At 42.2% G+C, this 22351-nt stretch overlaps 1 protein-coding gene and 1 long non-coding RNA gene across 2 annotated transcripts; one reads left to right on the top strand and one right to left on the bottom strand.

The window, feature by feature from the left end:
- Positions 1 to 4742: 4742 nt before the first annotated feature.
- LOC113128932 (zinc finger protein 91-like) lies at positions 4743 to 7617 on the top strand (the record flags this gene model as incomplete). The annotated part of the gene is made up of 1 exon (XM_026304537.1): positions 4743 to 7617. A coding segment is annotated over one exon (2613 nt), but the record flags the coding sequence as incomplete, so codon positions are not given.
- Positions 7618 to 18750: 11133 nt separating this feature from the next.
- Positions 18751 to 20273, bottom strand: LOC113128931 (uncharacterized). The gene is made up of 3 exons (XR_003295559.1): positions 20226 to 20273; positions 19226 to 19274; positions 18751 to 19112 (listed from the first exon to the last, which is right to left on the bottom strand). It is a non-coding gene; the product is annotated as an uncharacterized LOC113128931 (long non-coding RNA).
- Positions 20274 to 22351: the final 2078 nt, after the last annotated feature.

Genomic DNA, 22351 nt, shown 5'->3' with positions numbered 1-22351 from the left:
TCACCCACTAACGAAGGAAATGCCTATGTATTTATTATCAGAAAATAGCACCACACAATGCTTCTTTTTCTATCCTCCGTCTCAGTGCCTGTCAGCACTGAGACGGAGGAGGTCCCTCCACGCTGCAGAATGGAGAGAGTAATACTTCCTTCTGCAGTGCATGACTGGCTCTGGAAAGCTCTGACATCTGATTGGCTGCCATAATCATGTGATACGGAAGACCATTTAAAATACGCTTGGGCTGGTTTTCACACATCCAAAACTCTCAGAAGTGAAAACTAATTGCACGTTTTTTATTAGGAGTGGTATCGAGCGATACTTAAGAAAGTATCGACTCCAAAGTATGGAAGTATCGATTCCAGAGAGTCGATATTCCCATCCCTACTTAGCGTGGCTACGGCTGAAACAGTAGCCTGTTACCTGTTACCTGTTCTGACTAAAAACTTAATAAAGCAAAGTGACAAAAGAACGTCTGCTGGCTGTGAATTTAGCGGGCATTAGAGTACGTTTTACATTTATTATTTTTTAAACACTTGGCCGTCATGTTTTACAGTATTATAAAAGTACAATGTTGTAAAAGATGACGGCCAAGTGTTAAGTAACAAATGGAAAACGCACCTTCAGATCTGTTTTGCAGCGTTTCTCTTTTGCAGCGTTTCTGTTTTGCAGCGTTTCTGTTTTGCAGCGTTTCTCTTTTGCAGCGTTTCTGTTTTGCAGCGCGTTTGCCCTTCTCGGCCACCGTACAAAAGCACTTGGAGGCAAATCTCAGGTTAAAGGATGGCAAATTTAATAGACAAAGCAACAGAGTCACAACGGAGCATACGGTCTGCAGAACGGGTCAATACCGATTGACCGCAAACACAGAAAATGATCAGCTTTAATATCAGTTGAATAGTATTAATTTACACATAAGTCACTCACATGTAAGTCGTGCTGGCAGGATGGCATCTTCTTCTTCTTCTTCTTCTTTTCCTTTCGGCTGCTCCCTTCAGGGGTCGCCACAGCGAATCATCTGCCTCCGGATGGCATTCATAATATAATTAGCGTCTCTATGACTTTTCGTCTGCTTCCTAATGAATACAAAGCCGTGTCAAAAGTCTTTGTTGAATTAACACAAGGAGGGTAGCAGACATTTGTCTGTCAAGGTGTAAATTTCCCTCACAATAGCCTCTCAACAGTGTTGGACACCAGTGCCACACAAGCCTTATTGGGGATGTGAAGGCCAAAGGAAGACCTATTCGTGGTAATTTTTCCTAGTGCTCAGCAGCAAAGCAATAGCAGCAACTGTGGCTTGTTTGCAGTTGCATTTGCACATCCTCTATGCTGCAACCTTAGGCCAGAGAATTGTCTGTTCCGTGAGGGATGGATGAGGGCGGAATTCACCAGGTGTTTCAGAGCCTCAACCAAGCAAAGCCAATTTTAGGCAAACTCCTGTCAGTGTGTAGTTCTGCACACAACAAAGAAATCATGGTGCAGTGCTCATTGTGTAATGGATGGTATCATCCCACCTGTGTTAACATACCTGCAAATGCCATTTTTGGTGAGGATGACTGGCACTGTCATCCTCAGTACTACACTAGGAAAATGTACTTTGACTTGATATGGTGTAAAACAATGTTTTGTGCTTTCGTTATGTGACCTTTAGTTAGTAGTTCTAGTATGTTTTGTTTTACAATTTTATTATTATAATTATACAGTACAATTGGGAGCGACAGACACTGAAGTAGGATAATGGAACATTTCTCCAAAAGGCTGCAGTAAAAGGTTTTCATATGAGGCATGCACTGTATATAGTATGGGATGTCCCCTATAAGAACTGGCAATTGTTTTTTTTTCTGTTGATGAGAAATGCGGTTTTTCTAGCCCTCTGAAAAATACAGAAATTCATTACTCAAATAAACAAACACCTGTCAAAAAAGACCTATAAATGAACCATTTGAGGGCAAATTTGAAAAAGAAAAACTGAAACATGACAATTATCTCATAAACTTATTACCTCAATTCTGAGAAAAATGAAAAGTGATTTGAAAGCGCGTTCTATGTTGTTCCTCAAATTACCGTAATCATAGTAATATGCGCACCCACAAATTTCAGTCGTGGCTTTTCAGAACTGCAGCTGGCTTAACCGCAGTAACGAGGAGGTCCAGTCCTCTGTTGTCAGTGATCAACAGCTCAGCGTTCAGGACTTAATCGATAGAAAAGGCTTCATAAAGAGGCCAGAGTCAATTGTCAATAGTCAGTGCATCATCTGTTCTTTCTAATTTTAGTTCAAGTCTGGAAGTGTCTAAGATCCAGCCTTTATGTTTATGTATTTCCCAGTGTGTGTTCTGGTTTCACCCAGTCCTGAATAAAACAGCTTAGAAGCAGGTCTGAGCCATTACCCAGCCAGTTTACTAAGGATGAGTGTTGCTAGTCTGATATTCTACTTATGCTAATCTGACCAGTACTTTTATCAGTTTGGCATTTCAAGTCCACCATTGGATTTTTTTTCTTTGGAGTGTTCATAGGGAGATTCTAGTGTGTCCATTAAAATTGTGACATTAATGAATCAAGTGACTTAAGTCATTCGCCTTGAAAGTGTCATGGGAAGCTTTTAAAATACGTAATAATTTATTTATGGTAAAGTTTTCATTTTGAATGTAGTGATTCGGTCAGTTTGCACCCAGTTGCGGGTGTGAAAGTCGTCACACTGGTATTGTTTGTTAATCAGAATCAGAATTAGAATTAGAATCAGAATGAGCTTTATTGCCAAGTGTGTGTGCACACACACAAGGAATTTGTGTAGGTACGGGGGGGGTACTCCAGTGCAAACAGACATAAATACTGTCATATGTCAGGGTTAACTAAAGTTCGGACCAAGGAAACGCCCACTCTGGTACTCAGGGTTAAACAAAAAGACTTTATTTTCAATGAGAAACCAGAACAAAGCGGGAAGGCAGAAAAGAGGAAACTGGGGAACACCAGGACACGGGAATCAAAACAAAGCACATGAGTTACGGGGACAGGAAGATCTGGATCACACACACTCAAGGAGACACACCAGACCACACAGGGAACATGAACATGAGATACAGGGACAACAGGGCATGAGGGTCTGGGTCACACACAGTCAGGGAGATGCACCAGACCACACAGGGAGCATGAACATGAGACAGAGACATGGCAGGACTACAGGGAACACAAGGAAAGCAGGGCTACAGGGAACGTGAACAAAACAGGAACAAAGACTACAAGAGACAAGAACAAAGCTGGACTACTTAACTTAAAACAGGGTATTTTACTGAGGCAGGGAACTGTGGCTCTTCAGGAAACAAAGGCAGTAGAGAGCAGCTGTAAGCAGACAACCCAGCAAAAAACTGTGGCTAAACAAAGGTATATAAAGTGAGGGACAAAAACAAGGCACAGGTGAAAACAATAACTAATTGGGGCAAAGTAAAGGGAACAGAACACAACAAAAACCAGTTCCTGTCATGATCCTTCAAAATAAGACAAAAAACAGGAACTCAGGAATACGGATCATGACAAAATACAAATGCTACAAAGGATCAAATGGTAAACAGAAATGCTACAGAAACAAATGCTACAAAAAACTAAGGAAAAAAGCACAAATAACCTGACAAATATGTGAGCAGCAAGTTTATAAGATTGTGTTTTTGAGAAAAAAGTGTTTATGCATGGTTAGTGAAAAACTACAATTTTTTAGTCACTGTAATAAGACCATAAAACACAAACAGAACATTGGTTCATAAGACTTTGGAGACCTGCATGTTGTAGTCTAAAGTGTTTACTTCACAAATTATGTCAATGTCATCTTGTTCACACTAGCTGTAGCTGAGAGTTTGACGTTTTATGTCATTTCTCGGGGGCGTGCACATATTTACCTGGTTCACCTGAGATTATTTACATGTGAACAGTGAACAGAGTACAAGGCGGGACCGCATTACCTGTAATGAGGTGCCACAAAACTCGCTGGCACATTCGTCAACCCCAGAAGGTTAAAAGTAGATTTGGGGAAAAAGTAGTTTGGAGCATCAGCTGTTCATCACAGAGTACTTAGCTGCAAGACATCACCTGGAGCTTGCTGAAGTTACTATGCGAGCAGGGCAATAAAGTCTGCTTCGGAGGCCATTTGGTCCTCAGAGTGGAATCGGTCAGAGTTCCAAGACTAAGTTCAGCTAACTAAGCTGCAGGCTGAGAGTGTCTTTGTCACCAAGCTGGTATACTCTCTTACATTGGTCAATTTTCTTGGTCTTGTGGTGGTTGACAGACCTGGGTCTGTGTGGCACTGAGTCGTAAAACTTGGTCTAACTTAAAAGTAATTGTTGCCAGACACTTCTGTGGTTTCTCAAAGCCAAATTTGGGTAAGAGAAAAAATTAGACTTAAGAGAAATTCTTTAATTTCAAACTTAAGCTAGTGCTTTAAATATGGTGCTGTACTTCAGAGAGTTGTGTCCACTGTTTAGAAATGAAACTAGATAAAAGTTAAATGTTGATACTAAGAAAAGCTATTGAGGTGAGGCAAGCACACGTTTTAAGAAAAATAATTTTAAAAAATGACAAAATGTGTGGATGAGACACAACACAACTTTGGAATGAAATAGAACTCCAGGGAAACACAGTTTACATGATCATGTTTCATAGACATGTTGTGAATGTCAATGTCAATTATGGTTTTGGATTTTTCTATCATGTAATTTCATATCTTTTCTCCATTTTGCTTTTTTCTTCTTTTTTACAAATAGAAAAGAAGAACAGGAGTCAATAAGACCTTCACAACATTGGAGAGTTTAGAGATTAATCAGCATGTTCACACTGGAAAGAAAACCTACAACTGTGACCAGTGTGAAAAAGCCTTCTCCCACTTAGGTCACCTGAAAACACATCAGCATATTCACTCTAGAGAGAAGCCCTATAGCTGTGACCAGTGTGGAAAGGCCTTCTCACAGTTAGGCAACCTGAAAACACATCAGCGTATTCACTCTGGAGAGAAGCCCTATAGCTGTGACCAGTGTGGAAAAGCCTTCTCACGGTTAGGCCACCTCAAAACACATCAGCGTATTCACTCTGGAGAGAAGCCCTATAGCTGTGACCAGTGTGGAAAAGCCTTCACAGAGTCAGGCCACCTCAAAACACATCAGCGTATTCACTCTGGAGAGAAGCCCTATAGCTGTGACCAGTGTGGAAAAGCCTTCACACGTTTAAATACCCTGAAAACACATCAGCGTATTCACTCTGGAGAGAAGCCCTATAGCTGTGACCAGTGTGGAAAAGCCTTCACAGAGTCAGGCCACCTCAAAAAACATCAGCGTATTCACTCTGGAGAGAAGCCCTATAGCTGTGACCAGTGTGGAAAAGCCTTCACATGTTTAAATACCCTGAAAAAACATCAGCGTATTCACTCTGGAGAGAAGCCCTATAGCTGTGACCAGTGTGGAAAAGCCTTCACAGAGTCAGGCCACCTCAAAACACATCAGCGTATTCACTCTGGAGAGAAGCCCTATAGCTGTGACCAGTGTGGAAAAGCCTTCACAGAGTCAGGCCACCTCAAAGTACATCAGCGTATTCACTCTGGAGAGAAGCCCTATAGCTGTGACCAATGTGGAAAAGCCTTCACATGTTTAAATACCCTGAAAAAACATCAGCGTATTCACACGTCACAGAAGCCCTATAGCTGTGACCAGTGTGGAAAAGCCTTCACAGAGTCAGGCCACCTCAAAGTACATCAGCGTATTCACTCTGGAGAGAAGCCCTATAGCTGTGACCAGTGTGGAAAAGCCTTCCCACGGTTAGGCCCCCTTAAAACACATCAGCGTATTCACTCTGGAGAGAAGCCCTATAGCTGTGACCAGTGTGGAAAAGCCTTCACAGAGTCAGGCCACCTCAAAGTACATCAGCGTATTCACTCTGGAGAGAAGCCCTATAGCTGTGACCAGTGTGGAAAAGCCTTCCCACGGTTAGGCCCCCTTAAAACACATCAGCGTATTCACTCTGGAGAGAAGCCCTATAGCTGTGACCAGTGTGGAAAAGCCTTCACAGAGTCAGGCCACCTCAAAACACATCAGCGTATTCACTCTGGAGAGAAGCCCTATAGCTGTGACCAGTGTGGAAAAGCCTTCACAGAGTCAGGCCACCTCAAAAAACATCAGCGTATTCACTCTGGAGAGAAGCCCTATAGCTGTGACCAGTGTGGAAAAGCCTTCACATGTTTAAATACCCTGAAAAAACATCAGCGTATTCACACGTCACAGAAGCCCTATAGCTGTGACCAGTGTGGAAAAGCCTTCACAGAGTCAGGCCACCTCAAAACACATCAGCGTATTCACTCTGGAGAGAAGCCCTATAGCTGTGACCAGTGTGGAAAAGCCTTCACAGAGTCAGGCCACCTCAAAACACATCAGCGTATTCACTCTGGAGAGAAGCCCTATAGCTGTGACCAGTGTGGAAAAGCCTTCACAGAGTCAGGCCACCTCAAAGTACATCAGCGTATTCACTCTGGAGAGAAGCCCTATAGCTGTGACCAATGTGGAAAAGCCTTCACATGTTTAAATACCCTGAAAAAACATCAGCGTATTCACACGTCACAGAAGCCCTATAGCTGTGACCAGTGTGGAAAAGCCTTCACAGAGTCAGGCAACCTCAAAAAACATCAGCGTATTCACTCTGGAGAGAAGCCCTATAGCTGTGACCAGTGTGGAAAAGCCTTCACAGAGTCAGGCCACCTCAAAGTACATCAGCGTATTCACTCTGGAGAGAAGCCCTATAGCTGTGACCAGTGTGGAAAAGCCTTCCCACGGTTAGGCCCCCTTAAAACACATCAGCGTATTCACTCTGGAGAGAAGCCGCACTGGTGCGACCAGTGTGGAAAGGCCTTCTCACAGTTAGGCAACCTGAAAACACATCAGCGTATTCACTCTGGAGAGAAGCCCTATAGCTGTGACCAGTGTGGAAAAGCCTTCTCACGGTTAGGCCCCCTCAAAACACATCAGCGTATTCACTCTGGAGAGAAGCCCTATAGCTGTGACCAGTGTGGAAAAGCCTTCTCACGGTTAGGCCCCCTCAAAACACATCAGCGTATTCACTCTGGAGAGAAGCCCTATAGCTGTGACCAGTGTGGAAAGGCCTTCTCACGGTTAGGCAACCTGAAAACACATCAGCGTATTCACTCTGGAGAGAAGCCCTATAGCTGTGACCAGTGTGGAAAAGCCTTCTCATGGTTAGGCTACCTCAAAACACATCAGCGTATTCACTCTGGAGAGAAACCGTACTGGTGTGAGCAATGTGGAAAATTTTTTCTTTGCTCAAGTGCTCTAACAGCCCATCAGCGCATTCACACCAAGAAGAAATGTCAAAACTGACCACTGTGGTTAAGGTCTCTATCAAATAGCTTAACCGTCTGAGGTCTGAGTGTGTTTTGGGGCCCTGGACAAGTTTTGACATGCCCTGACATTTGTGCTTTTTTCAGTTGCTTTTAAACATGTTACTGGCTAAAGTGTGATAACACTCTAATCAGCAGAAACTGGGCAACAATAATATGTGATTATGTTTTTGAGCAAACAGTGTTTATGCATGGTTAGTGAAAAACTGAAATTTTTAAGTCACTGAAATAAGACCATAAAACAGAACATTGATTCTGCAAGACTTTTAATAAATACATCTTGTAGTGTAAAGTGTTTGCTTCAACATGATGTGAGTGATGTTCACTCATTCACTGAAAACAATACATTAATTTAAATTTTGTAAGACACTTTTTGTTTAGAAAAGAAATATGCAGGAAAGTGTGTCTGACCATGAATAGTCATGTCATTTACCTGAGACATCAGCATAATGAGCCTGAGTCAGGAATGTGAATGAGAGGGAATTACTGCAATACAATACAATACAGTACAATACAATACAATACAGTACAATGCGGATCCAAATGTTCGTCATTTAAGTCATGTTTGTACTCTGAGGACAAAGTAAACTCTTCATTGCTGTCTGGAACATATGAAGTACTTCTTCACCCACATAGCCTGCCATCATCCAAACACAGAAACAGTGAGTAAATTCTATGATGAAGTTTGGCGTTTTATGTAATTTCTCAGGGGCATGTACAGAATTACCTGGCTCACCTCAGATTATTTCCATATGAACAGTGCGCTCAGTACGAGGCGGGATCACAATAGTTACAATGTGGTGAGACGGGAAAACGTACTTCACGTAAAAGGTGAAAACGTAAAAAGTGGTGATTTGTTTTCGACTGTTTCGAATTGTTTCATTTAAAATAAAAAAATTTCAAGCCATATATTTCTTATTTTTATGAGACAAGTATTGGCTGAGATTCTGGTTGTTTTATTCATGTGTCTGTGAAGAGAGATGACAGAGAGAGAAGACAGACAGCGCACCCTGTCTGCTTTCTTTATTTTACAAAAGCACATTGTTTTAGAAGCCACATACACGTGTATGTTCACCGTGTATGTGTTTTTGGACATGATCTTCCTCACTTGATGTAGCTGGATGTCAGTAAGTGTGTGAATAAAACTCAGAAAGACATTTCTATGGTGTGTGAGTCTTTATTATCACAACCTTCCTCCACAGTTTTATTAAGAGAAAATTAGTTTTAGAAGCCACATACACGTGTACTACCCTTCACATAAAATCTCACCAATTCTCTGTTTAGCAGCATTCATATTCATATTTAGGTTTATATTTATACAGACATACATTCAGTGTGTAACAGTCAGTCTCTGTTGCTGCCGAAGGAGCTACATGGCCTGGATGACTGATGCAGTCAGCTCACCTCAGTTAGCAGTTAGCTCATTATTTTGCAGTTGTATTTCATTTCACAGTGGTCTATAAATGGGATCACAAAACCAGAGAACCCACCAGCATGAAAACTCCACACATAAAGGCCACTGCAGGGTTTCGGACCAGGAACCTCCTTGCTGTGAGGCAACAGTGCTAACCACTCATTCACCATGCTGTCCGGGAACAAAACAATCTAGTGAACTACTATTAGTGATGGGCAAATGATACCGAGGCTTCGGAGCCTGTGTCACTCTTCCTGAAGCGGAGTGATTCGAAACGCTGTGTCGGGGCTTGTGTCAAAACACCAGTGACACGTGACTGATGACGTTCGAAGCTTCGAATGTCATCACTGTTTCGCTTCGCGCTTCATTGCTTCAAAATGTTTCGAAGCTTTTCATTGGCTCATAGTCTTTCAGTGTGTGTCATTGGCTCATGGCGTTTCAATGCATTCTGAGCCAATGACAGCTTGACAGGTTTGACAGATGTGAGTGGTTTGGTGCCATACCAGCTGTATAACATGCATCATTCTGCTTCAGGATTTGGAGAGTGAGAGTGAGAGTATTTTGGCAAGTTTCATGGCGAGTCCCACCAATAAGCGACGTTCTAAAGTTTGGGATCATTTTGATCTCAAGGGGTCTGAACTTTTATTGCTGTTGTAGTGGCAATCTAACAACAAAAAATGCCACTAGGGAAAAAAAGAGGAAGACGTTTCCAACTCGTGTCAAAAAAGAAAAAACAATGTCCGCCAAAATATACGTTTAACACTTTATTATCAAAAGAAGACTAACCAAAAGAACAAAAATGCAGTATACTGACTTAGCAAGATTACAATGTTAAAACTACGCGTCAAAACCACCAAACACGCCACACACACCATGGTTGAAAACCTATGTGGCTTCCTCCTATCCTCATTTTCCCCGCCCAACCACCTGTCTAACTTCCATCTAACTTCCTCTCCCTCTGCCCACAGGTGTGCAGGTAATCAACCAACCACACTCCCTCACTCCAGACACACACACACTATAAATCAGCTACAACAGCTGTCATGGGATTGAAACAGTGCCAGTGCTTCATTCGTGCTCTTTAGAGGTTGCTATGGCTTCAGTTGTCCACCAGATGTCACCGTCACTGAAGTCTTGAAGCTTTGAATCTTTTTCGGCACAATTGTCAGGAAAGCCTCAGTGCTTCATGAGGCTTCACTTGCCCACCACTAGCCGAAGGAGAAAAGGTTCGTGTTTTAGTTGTGTGGCTTCAGCGGGCTGCGTGTTTCTGCGGCGGACTTGACGAACACCTGATCACCTGGCGCGCAGGATTTAAATGGCGGTGATTTGACGGCCACGCCCACTGCGCACGGCTCCTGGTTCATGATTGGCTCACTCCTTTTCATTGGTCATTTCCTTTACCGGTGCTAATAATCCGAGAGGGATTATCAGATTATTAATAACTGTGATGGACTGGGGACCTGTCCAGGGTGGACCCCTGCCCTTCACCCAAAGAGAGCTGGGATAGGCTCCAGCAGATCCCTGGGACCCTGGTTAGGACTAAGGGGGTCTAGATGATGGATGGATTATTAATAAATTCTAAATTTCAGTACAAAATAAAATTGGTTCTAGCAGAGATAGGGTTTGTTTGGACCCTGTCTATGTCCATGTTCCTGTTCGGGGGTGGCGGTAATGCCCCCTAGATGCTATTAGAGATAAAATTCAGCAGATGCTTCCTATACCTGCAATAAATGAATCTTCTACTACAGTAGCTCTTGAATCATCTGTAGGACCTCAGTTATGTTTAGACTGCTTCTCTCCCATAGATCTCTCTGAATTTACATCAGTAGTTGCTTCATCTAAATCATCAACGTGTCTCTTAGACCCCATCCAGACTAGACTGCTTAAAGGCACCCTGCCATTAATGAACCCATCTTTATTGGACTTGGTAAATTTATCTCTAGTATCAGGCTACGTACCACAGGCCTTTAAGACTGCAGTAATCAAACCTTTACTCAAAAAGCCTAGTCTTGATCCAGGAGTCTTGGCTAATTATAGACCAATATCCAACCTGCCATTTATTTCTAAAATCCTAGAAAAGGCTGTTGCTAAGCAGCTATCAGACCACTTACACAGGAATGAACTATTTGTAGATTTTCAATCAGGATTTAGAGCACATCATAGTACAGAAACAGCACTGTTGAAAGTTACCAACGATCTTCTCTTAGCCTCAGATAATGGACTTGTTTCAATACTTGTCCTCCTAGACCTTAATGCAGCATTCGACACCATTGACCACAACATCTTATTACAGAGACTGGAGCATGTGATTGGTATCAGAGGAACAGCGTTAAAGTGGTTCCAATCCTATTTATCGGACAGATTCCAGTTTGTTCATGTCCGTGATGAACCTTCCACACGAACAAAAGTTAGTTATGGAGTTCCACAAGGCTCCGTGCTAGGACCGATTCTGTTCACCCCGTACATGCTTCCTTTAGGATATGTCATTAGGAAGTACTCTATTAATTACCACTGCTATGCAGATGACACTCAGTTATATCTATCTATTAAACCTGTTAACACAAACCAGTTAACCAGACTTCAAGAGTGTCTAACTGACATAAAGGCCTGGATGACCAGTAACTTTTTACTTTTAAACTCTGAGAAAACAGAAGTCGTTATATTTGGGCCAAAAAATCTCAGAAATAACTTTTCTAAAATTATAGCTACTCTAGATGGCATAGCCCTGGCCTCCAGCACTACTGTAAAAAACCTTGGAGTTATTTTTGACCAGGACATGTTCTTTAACTCACACATAAAACAAATCTCTAGAACTGCATTCTTTCACTTGAGCAACATTTCCAAAATTAGGAACATCTTGTCTCAAAATGATGCAGAAAAACTAGTCCATGCATTTGTTACCTCAAGGCTAGATTACTGTAACTCATTACTATCTGGATGTCTCAATATCTCCATAAAAAGCCTCCAATTAATCCAGAATGCCGCAGCCAGAGTCCTGACAGGAACTAGCAAGAGAGATCATATTTCTCCTATATTGGCTTCTCTTCATTGGCTCCCTGTAAAATATAGAATAGAATTTAAAATCCTTCTTCTCACATACAAATCCCTTCATAATCAAGCTCCTTCATACCTCAAAGACCTCATAGTACCATATTATCCCAATAGACCACTTCACTCTCAGAGTGCAGGTCTACTTGTGGTTCCCAGAGTTTCCAAAAGCAGAATGGGAGGCAGAGCCTTTAGTTATCAAGCTCCTCTCCAATGGAACCAGCTCCCAGTCTGGGTTGAGGAGGCAGACACTCTCTGTACTTTTAAGGCTAGACTTAAAACCTTCCTCTTTGACAAAGCATATAGTTAGGGCTGGCTTCAGGCAACCCTGAACCATCCCTTAGTTATGCTGCTATAGGCCTAGACTGCCCAAGGACCATCGGTGCACTGAGCTCCCCTACCCTAACCCCCCCTTCCCTTCCCGTCCCCTCTCTTCTCTCCTCCCACCTCATGTATATTCCACCATTGAATGTTACTAACCTTGTGCTCTCTCTCTCTCCTAGTTTGTGCTCTCTCCCTCTCTCTCTGTTCTCTCTGTACCTTCTGCAGGTGTCCCTGGTCCTGGAGCTGTTTGTCGCTGATGTGCAGTTACTGGTCCCACCAACCTGCAGTGTCTATTTGTTGTTTATTGTTGCTGTTCTTTTCTCTCTGCTCTATCCACTCACCCCAACCGTCGAGGCAGATGGCCGCCCAAACTGAGCCCGGTTCTGCTGGAGGTTTTTTCTTCCGTTAAAGGGAGTTTTTTCTCTCCACTGTCGCCAAGTGCTTGCTCATAAGGGAATTGTTGGGTTTTTAGTTTTAGTTTTTGTAAAGTGCCTTGAGATGATTTGTATTGTGATTTGGCGCTATACAAATAAATTGAATTGAATTGAATTGATAGACTGCTGATCTGTTGGGGGACCAGGGTGCCTGTCTTCTTGAATTATATAGGACATATAACACCTTTAATGTCAGATGCTAAATCAAAATAGCACATAGGTCCACAGCTCAATAATTTGAAGTCCTATTTTTCACTTGATGTGTATTTTTAATATGTATGAAAACAACACGATAAACCAAAATCCAGAACATGATTTCAAAGAAATGCGTCACAGAAAAACACGTATGTAAACATTTGAATGTAAAACTAGTTATTTCCAAAGAGAAAGTCCATTCAGAACAAAACAGCCTCACTATAATGAACTAATCCAGGTTTTCTGACAGTTTCCTGATTTTCCTCCAGCAGCTCAGAGGAAGGCGGCCGACCCCGAGACCTACAGAGAAAAGGATTTACAGATCACTGAGTGAGGAGTTTTCCAGCCTCAGCACCTGCTCGGACTTCCTGCTTACAGCCAAATAAACAGCATTTCAGCATTTAGACCAGCTGAGTCCTGGTCTTATTGTAGCGGGTCCAACTTCTCTGTCTGTAGTTTTCTGCTGTTTCTGTTGCTGTGACATTTCACTGCAGTGTTGGGGTTTATGGAAATCTGTACATGTACATGGATGTTCTGGATCCACTGGACCTGTGGTAGGAATCCTTCCACAGAAACAATGGAGACTGTGTCATGGAGAAATAAACATACTGACTGTAAATCAGACACGTGATGTTTGGGATGCGTCTGTCACTTCTAACCACATCACCTTATGTGTCTGTTCTGTTCTTGTAATTTTATAGTATATGTTCAGCACAACAGTCAGTTGGTTTAAAGCTTTTATACAAGTTGGTTTCACTGAGTTGAGTCTGTCAGGATGAAAAATGTTAAAGCACCATAATAAAAACACTTAAAGCAGTGAAGGTAGTTAGTCTCTCTAATAGGAAATAAATGAAATCATGATTGAAGTTAAAATGATGTCTCATGGAGATTTCTCCTGAATAACAGTTCAGCTTTGACCATCAGGATAATTTGCCAGATGAGCAGATCAACAAATCGATCAATGAATCAATAACTAGTCTGAGCTTTAGCCAATCAAAGCACTTTATTGCTCTGTGTAGTGTGACAGTGAGCCAACAGCAGGCTCTTATAAAAGTGTCATTTCATCTTTTTATCAAGTGCACAAGACAAATCACACACACTTGTACCGTACAACATCAACACTAAACACACACACACACACACACACACTGCCAGGGGCCATCCATTGAAAGTCCTCAGGAGCAGTTTCTCCTGTGAAGAGGCCTGAGTGTTGTGTGTTCAACAGCCAGGAAATATCTCAGGGTATCAGGCCAACACAGAAAACTCAGTTTCTTAAGTCATTACTACAGGAGGCCATTGTTCAAGCACCTCTAGTGTGAATGGCTGCTCCAGGAGTGTGTGTGTGTGTGTGTGTGTGTGTGTGTGAGAAAGACCTTTCTCATCTTGGTAACTGTTCAATTAAACTCTCTAGTGTGAGCAGCTAATTGTTCCAGCTCATTAGTGCAGTGTAATGTCCTCATATGACACAGTGTTTCAGGCTGACAGTGCTGGCTCTGGTTTACCAGAATATGCCTGAGACGGCTCTCACAGGGACATGAAGGTCATTTTGGCATTTTGTCAACTCAAAGAAACTTAAGAATCAGAATCATATTCTTGATTAGTGATTTAGTGATTTATTAAATCAGCAATAATTCAACACTTAAAGCAGCTTTTTGACCAGTTGCCTGGTGTGTATCTTTATTTTATTCCTGCTCATATGTTGGTAATTTCTTATATAAGGTTCACGGTGAGAAATGTTGGTGCTACAGTAGCAAAGGGTCATTTCTCACCTTCTAATAATCCATATTCTCTGCAGCAAATCTATAAATGTTGCTGAGTCATTAATCCAGTTTTCCTCCTCGATGCTCCAGACAGTCTGCAGCTGCAGATTCCTGGACACGTTTGCTGCAGCGTTTTTCCAAAAGGTGAGAGGTCAAAGAGTCAAAGAGTCTTCCAGAGAAGTTTGTAATGTTAGAGGGGAGAGATTTTCTACCACCTGGAAACCCACAGGTTGTTTGTGTTAATGTCCAGCATCAAAGAAACTTTGATAATTTACTAATTAATTATTTGTCAGGAGCAAATTAAACCATTTTCATTTACATTTGTCATAAAAAAGAACTAATTCTGGTTGAATGTGGATCAACAAGCTGCTAAAATGTCTTCTGGCCTGTCAGCTTGAAATACACATCAAGGCCTGTGTGGTGCAGATAGAGATGAACCAGAACCAAACAAAGTGAAGCAGCATTCAGTCACTATGCTCCTCACCTGTGGAACAAACTTCCTGAACACCTGAGGTCTGCTCCAACTGTCAGCTCATTCAAACCAGGACTGAAAACCCTGTTGTTTCCTGCTGCCTTCAAATAATTGTTCCTCCTTGTTTCCTTAATGTGCTTTGACATCTTATTTGAATTGACTTTATTTGATCTAAATGTATTTGATGTTAAATGTCTTTGTTTTCAGATGCTCTTTTCCAGACTTTTAATGGAACTATCTGCCTTGTAAAGCACTTTGAGTTGCGTAGTGTATGAATGGTGCTATACTAATACATTTGCCTTTGCCTTTTACCGCATTTACAGATTCGCTCCCCTGGTCTGTCCAAATGTGTTTTGGTGCCTCAAACTGATCCACAAACTTTAGAATTTGTTGTGTAACCTCTTCTGCACCTTTGACTGCAGAGGACAGGCTTGTGGCCATTTAGTGTAGTAGTCAGTCATCACACACATATTGATAGACACTTTTGGTTTCAGCCGACCTGCCAGTCAGGTCCATCCCAACAAGCTCCAAAGGCTGCGTCACCTGAAAATGAAAAACAATTGGAAGAACACATCTGAGTCTAAACACATGGTTTAGACTCAGCTCTGGTCTGGACTGACTCTGGGCTACTGTCAGGATGCTCTTAGATTCCAAATGATGGAGTCAAAGCTCTTCATAACAGCTGATACACAATATAGTTTTAGACTGAGGTGGCTCGTCTCAATAGCTCCCTCACTCAGTCACTTTCAGACATGCTGAGATAAAGTGAAATGCCTGTCTCATAGTTTAGATCCAAACCTGTCTAACACAATGTGTTTAAGCTGTGCACAGGTATCGGGGCATCGGGACCATCTGACCATGTCTCACAGTAACAATATATCTGATAGAAACATGAACACCTTCATAGGAGTGAACTGAACCTCCTGCTTTATCATGTGCTGGGCTGACTGGCACACCATCCATTCTGACACCTGTATAAAACATAGATGCATGATGAGGTCAGAACAACAGCAAACTGGGACTCTAACATATTATGTCTGGTACAGTTTTCCAACCCTCATTGCCAATGGTTGCCAACTCATTTAGTCTCAGCTGACACTATGATGCAGTCACTTAAAGATAATGTGCTGGGGAACATTTAATGACTGACTCCATTGGACTGCAATGTCCCACACAAGCACCAAATGTCCTTCAGTCTGGTTATGTGTTCAAATACATCAGAACTCATGAAATGATTCATGAACTAGTGGGTGAAATGACTGATTTGGAAATAACAAAGTGCATTCTTACCCATCTGTCCATGTCCCTGGTCCTTCCAGGCCAGAAGGAACGTTTTGAAATGGCACCTCTGGTCTTTTTCTGGCCACTGTGACCTCCTGCTGGGCTGTCAGGAAATGCAGCAAAAGTGGCGTCGGCTTCCTCAACACCACAAACCACTTTTGCTCTTATGTCCCTGTCCGGTCCCTTAATATAGTAAAGACGTCCTCCTAGAAGACGTGTTGGAAAAAACTGAACCTGTGACATGTCCCCACTGGAAATGACTGGCCAAGGCCAAAACCTGCCCTTTTTCCAAATGTTAGTAAAGGGGCAGCTAATTAATAACAGATTATTTTTAATGGTAACAGTCATTGACATGTGAATTAATGTGACACCTAACCTGAGTGCTCCTTCAGGGACTGATAAAGTTGATGTTCTCTTAATGTTTATATTTAAGGGTTCTGATATGGGGCCTGCCTCCCTAGCTATATGTGTTAGCAGTAAAGTGAACCTATACTGGTAGTTTGACATGACATTTAAATGACTAGCAGTTTAATAAGATGATGGACTGTTTTCAATAGTATGGACTTATTTATGGACCACAGTCCATCAAAAGTCCTTCGATGCATCACTTCAGTTAGGATGCTGGCGCTGCCCTAAATGATACCAACCTTCTAAAAGATACTTTGACGCTTTTCGTCCAAGTTCTGTCTTCTGCCCTCTTGTCGTTTCACTTCGGTATTTGGAATGATAACATCCAGTCTCATAGTGACGATCTGTCCCTGGCACTTAGACTGAACAGGTCCCATGTGTTTTATATTTACATGTGAATTTGACCCCAAACATCCAGTGGTCCTCCCTAAAAACCTCATTCCACCATGAGGATCAGTCTATAAAGCTTTTCTTAACAACCAGCAGCCTTTGGAAAACAAATCCTGAGTCTTAACGAGGAAACACGACTTAAAACAGAGTTTAGCCCAATAAAACACAGGTGACATGAAACATTCACAGACTCCAATTAGGCTGGATCTGTTCTCATTGCTGATAAACCTGAAAACAGAAACTTAGAAACTTTAGACAGTGTGGAAGCTAGAGTGGATCCAAATAAAGACTAAATCCTGTTCTACATCAAACTGGAGACTGGACCAGGAGACAAACAGTGAAACACCAGTTATTTCCTCTGATCCTCTGGAGGCTTTTCTGCAGCCACAATCTGGTCTTTGTTTACCCACAAACCCTGTGCCTTAGGACCACAGGGGGTCCTAAATCTAGTCCCCTCTAGTCCTAAACCCAGCCCCATCTCATCAATAATCTGGTCTGATCTAAATTTAGTTTCTAGCCCCTCCTAGTTTTAATCTCAGCCTCAAAAGGGTCAAAGGTTAAAATCCTCATCTTTACATTACACTCAGAACAACATGAACAGGATTTGTAGCAACAACAGTTGTGGTGAGCAACTAAAGGTTAGTCCCAGATTTCTGCTTTAGACTCAGGTCCAGGTCCAGACTCAGGTCCACATCCAGCTTTATAAACAGGGTTCCCACACCTTGGTTGTGGTCTGATAACAGCTGCTATCCCACCACCACATTAGCTCTTCAGGTCTACATATATATATAAACCCAAAGCCAACTGATTATCGGCACCGTCCACAGACCTTTCATTCACATTCTTATTCATCCTGCACCGTGGTGTTTCCTTTGTTCTTATGTTCTCCTACAGGTTAGTGGCCTCCTATAGGTTAGAGGTTCTTTATAGGACAGGTTAGGACCCTTTCACCTGTCTCCAGTCCTCAGCAACATGCAGATTCTCTTTTCTTCTCTGCCAATGTGTGAAATCAAAGTCTCCAGTCGACAAAGTCTGAACCACATGTTTATTATACCAACAGAGTCCTAATAATAAAAATAGAAATATAGGCTATGTACATAATGAATATAAAAGACTGATCATATAAGATCCAATGAATGCTTATGGAATGGATATGGTTACATATTGGATCATGTGTTTCCAGGACTGAGCAGGGCTGGTCTCGGTTTTGTTCCAGGCCTGGGGCTGCAACACAACATGCCAGTTTTCCTGGTTCAGCAGTGGGACGAGGAGAATGGACAGCACATCCAAACAGATTCAGTAGAAATGAGGTGAGCAGACTCAGACTGGACCAATGAGCAGGAGCCGTGGCTTCCCAAGACCTTTCTGAACAAAACAAACCATAACCAGGGCTGGAACTAGAACAACTGGGAGAAAGAAGTTTGGTTTCCTACAGAGTAAGGGGGCACCTTTCCCAAACAGTGGCAGCAAGCGACCACTGCACCGTCACTGCAAAGACTGAGGCCACTGTCACATCTGGATGTGGACACTCAAATGTCAGGAAACAAAAAGTGTTTAAAAAGGCAAAAAGACAAAATCAAGACATTTCCATATTTGGATCAACACCTTGATAAGAGTTTGAGGTGAAGTCATAGAAACTTTGCAGTCAGTTGTCTTTGGAAGATTAATTCAGCTATTTCCAATATTTCCACAGGGGGAAACAGAGGGAGAACTGATCAGAGACATGAGCTGAATTAAAGAATCAAACATTAGAACAGTCTAACAGCAGCTTGTTTGCAGTGGTGGAAAAGAATCTTAGAATCCATCTGGTTGGTCCTTCATTGTGCAGAACACCATGTGACTGGTGATCTGTCTGGAACTCTGTCCATTTCTGTTCTCTTCGGGGTGTTCAGTTCCCAGATTCAAGTGATTCTCCACAGATTTGGAATTTCAAGACCTGTTGAGACTTGGAAGGATCTGCAGGAACCTCAAATCAAACACAGCCTGTAGTTCTTTGGGCGCAGGTGTTTTCCTGAGCCAAGACAAAAACACAATTTAGAAAGATTTGACAATGAAATGAGCAAAAACACTTTGTAAAATCAGACTTTAAAAATTAGATGAAGACAATGTTTCAATGTTACTCACAGGATTTGTCTTTGGAACATTGAGTCACTGTTTCCCCCTGGAGCCAAACCTGTTGGAACAAACCTCAGTTAGAAGGTGAGTAAATAAATAATCAGATTCTCTTTTCCTCCTTTTTATTTCCTCCTTCTCTCAGCAGGCGTCCACATACAAGGAGTCATCAAACCCTCAACTAGCTCCAGACAATACACTGCACCACCACACATCATGGATCTGCAACGTGTGTGTTCTGTCCAGTCCCTGCTGACAATCCCATCAGATTTCTCCTCAGTTCATCACAGGCTGTAGTTTGGATTCATTCCTTCACATTATGGATTAAACTGTTCACTGCTAGAATTAGATCAGACTCAACTGAAATGATCACAAACCTTCAATTGACCTGATTTGCTGATTCAGAGCCCACATGACCTCTGACAGAACCTAGGACTCAGCCCACTGCTCTGGTCTTCACTGTGACTTTAAGGTGAACCAGGATTTGGTTCAGACTGGGATCCTGTTTGAAGACTGACTGGAGTTTTTCCACTTGGTTGATTGGCTACTGATAAATTCTCATGTGAGACATTAAACTGATCCTGCTTCAGTGCAAGTTAGCTATAGATGACTATATTGATCAACCCAGTTTCCATGGTGACCGACCAGGCCAAAGTGAACCAGTGTTTGTTGGATTGAAATGCAGGAATTAAGCTCAACCTCAGCTGCCTGACATTGATCTGGATAAAAGACTGTTTTTGTGTTCCTGACTCACTGACTTCATCAGCAACAGTCGTCTTCACATCAACTCAAACACATGATCGCAACAAGCTTCTGGCTGATCTGATTGGCTGACTGTTGTCTCTCTCTCTGTCTTTCTGTCCAATCCTGAAGCCTGTCCCTGTTCTCCTCTCACAGCTTCACTGAGAAGGTTGGAGCTTTACAGGAAATCCTGGATCTTTGCTTTGATACTGACTGGGTTTAGTCCAATCCTGCTGAAAGCACCATGGACTGACTCCAGCCCTCTACTGACCTCAGAGTCTGCAGGCTACAGTCTGGACTCTGGACAAGATCACACAGCTGCTGCACATCTGGATTCTGCAGGTTGTTTCCACTCAGGTCCAGGTGTCTCAGATGGGAGGGGTTGGACTTCAGAGCTGAGACCAGATAACCACAGCTGGTCTTTGACAAACTGCAGTTCTCCAACCTGAATAAAGAAGCAAAGAAGGAGATCCAATGTGACACTGATGTTGATGACAATGAGGATGGTGATGATGATGATGACAATTCTTCTTCTTTTCATTAGAATAATGAGATGAGATCAACTTGATTAATCCCTGAAGGGAAATGTAGAATGATAATAATGAGAAGAATAATATGAGAACAGTCAGAATAATAGTAATAATAGTCTGACTATATCATGATATTATTGTCAGCACATGGGAAGAGAAGCTGCTTTCCAGCCAACAGCAGAATCAATCTAGTTGATGGCTCATACTGTCACTGTGCAGCTTTAAAGTTTCCTGCTTAAAGTTTGTTGACCCAGTTCCAAAGTGCAGCAAAACAATGCATTGAATTGTTCCTCCTTATTCTATCTGAGCCAAGGAAGCTCCCCCAGGCTCTCCTGTCTCCTGTCTCTTCCCTCTCTGCATCTTCTTCTCTGGCTTTATTGGCTGCAGCCTCAGCACAGCACAGAGGTAAAGCAGCAGCAGCAGCAGCAGCTCAGACACTAAACACAGCTCAACCACCTGGACACATGATTTCATCTGTGTGTCTCTGTGCTCCACATGTGCTTTCATTTCTATGGGATCAACTTTATAGAGACACTGTGGATTTGTTCTTCACAATGAGATTTGGATCAGGGAACAAACTGGGTGGACAGTGTCAGGACCAAAAGCTGCTGGCTTCAGTTCAGGAACAAAAACTACTCAAAGCTTCTTCACACAGCATCAGGATTTGAGGCCTTGGCAATGACAACAGGCTGACAACTGCTTTCTAATGGCCCAGTCCCAATGCACAGACCACATCATGTCCTTGTGTTGGGACTGATCCCCACTGTGTCATTGGCCACTAAACACAAGCTTTGGAATCCCATTCATAGATTGTTGACAACTGACTGTGTCATATGTTTCTCTGAGTTTCATCAAGTGAGAAAAATCAGATAGAAATGCAGAGAAAATCCAACATTATCGTCAGCAAACTGATGCTTATTGTGTGGTTTTTGGGACAAAGCAAGACCCAATGTCCACTACAGGGACGTGTTCTTCCCCAAAAAGAAAGAGGACTTTGTTTCTCATGGCCCAAAGTCTTCACTTCTATTCCAAAATGGAAATATTCCAACCTTTTTCCTTCTGGCTCTCAGGAGGATGTCAGATATTAGTCTGGTCCAATATTGACATATTGTTGGGATCCAAACTTGGACAAACACTGGACAGTTTCAGTTGAAACAGTTTCAGCTTTGGACTGTTTCCACAGTTTGTTTAGAAACACAAAGGATTCAGAACAACTTCCTGACAGATGACATTTTTGGGACACTCTGTTCTTCAAAGCTTCTATAGAAAGAAACACATCATTATTAATATGACTATTCAATATGAGTGAACACACATTATTGAAGACAGCTCAGTGAAATGAAGTGAAACTGAAGGAATCATTCTTAGTCTGCTGAGAATAGAAGAACAATGAAAACACTGAATGGAACAACCAACATTCACAGGAGCTTTAGTTGTGGATTCAACATCTAAGATCTACAATAGGAACAGTCAGTCAACTGACCTCAGAGTCTCCAGTCTACAGTGTGGACTCTGCAGTCCACCACACAGCTGCTGCACTCCTCGATCCTGCAGGTCGTTCCAGCTCACGTCCAGGTGTCTCAGATGGAAGGGGTTGGACTTCAGAGCTGAGGCCAGATAACCACAGCTGGTCTCTGACAAACTGCAGCTCTCCAACCTGAATAAAGAATCAAAGAAGGAGATCCAATGTGACACTGATGTTGATGACAATGAGGATGGTGATGATGATGTTGACAATTCTTCTTCTTTTCATTAGAATAATGAGATGAGATCAACTTGATTAATCCCTGAAGGGAAATGTAGAATGATAATAATGAGAAGAATAATATGAGAACAGTCAGAATAATAGTAATAATAGTCTGACTAT

This window comes from Mastacembelus armatus, unplaced genomic scaffold, assembly GCF_900324485.2.
Source record: "Mastacembelus armatus unplaced genomic scaffold, fMasArm1.2, whole genome shotgun sequence".
NCBI classification, from domain to species: domain Eukaryota; kingdom Metazoa; phylum Chordata; class Actinopteri; order Synbranchiformes; family Mastacembelidae; genus Mastacembelus; species Mastacembelus armatus.
This window is presented reverse-complemented; position numbering and strand designations above follow the sequence as displayed.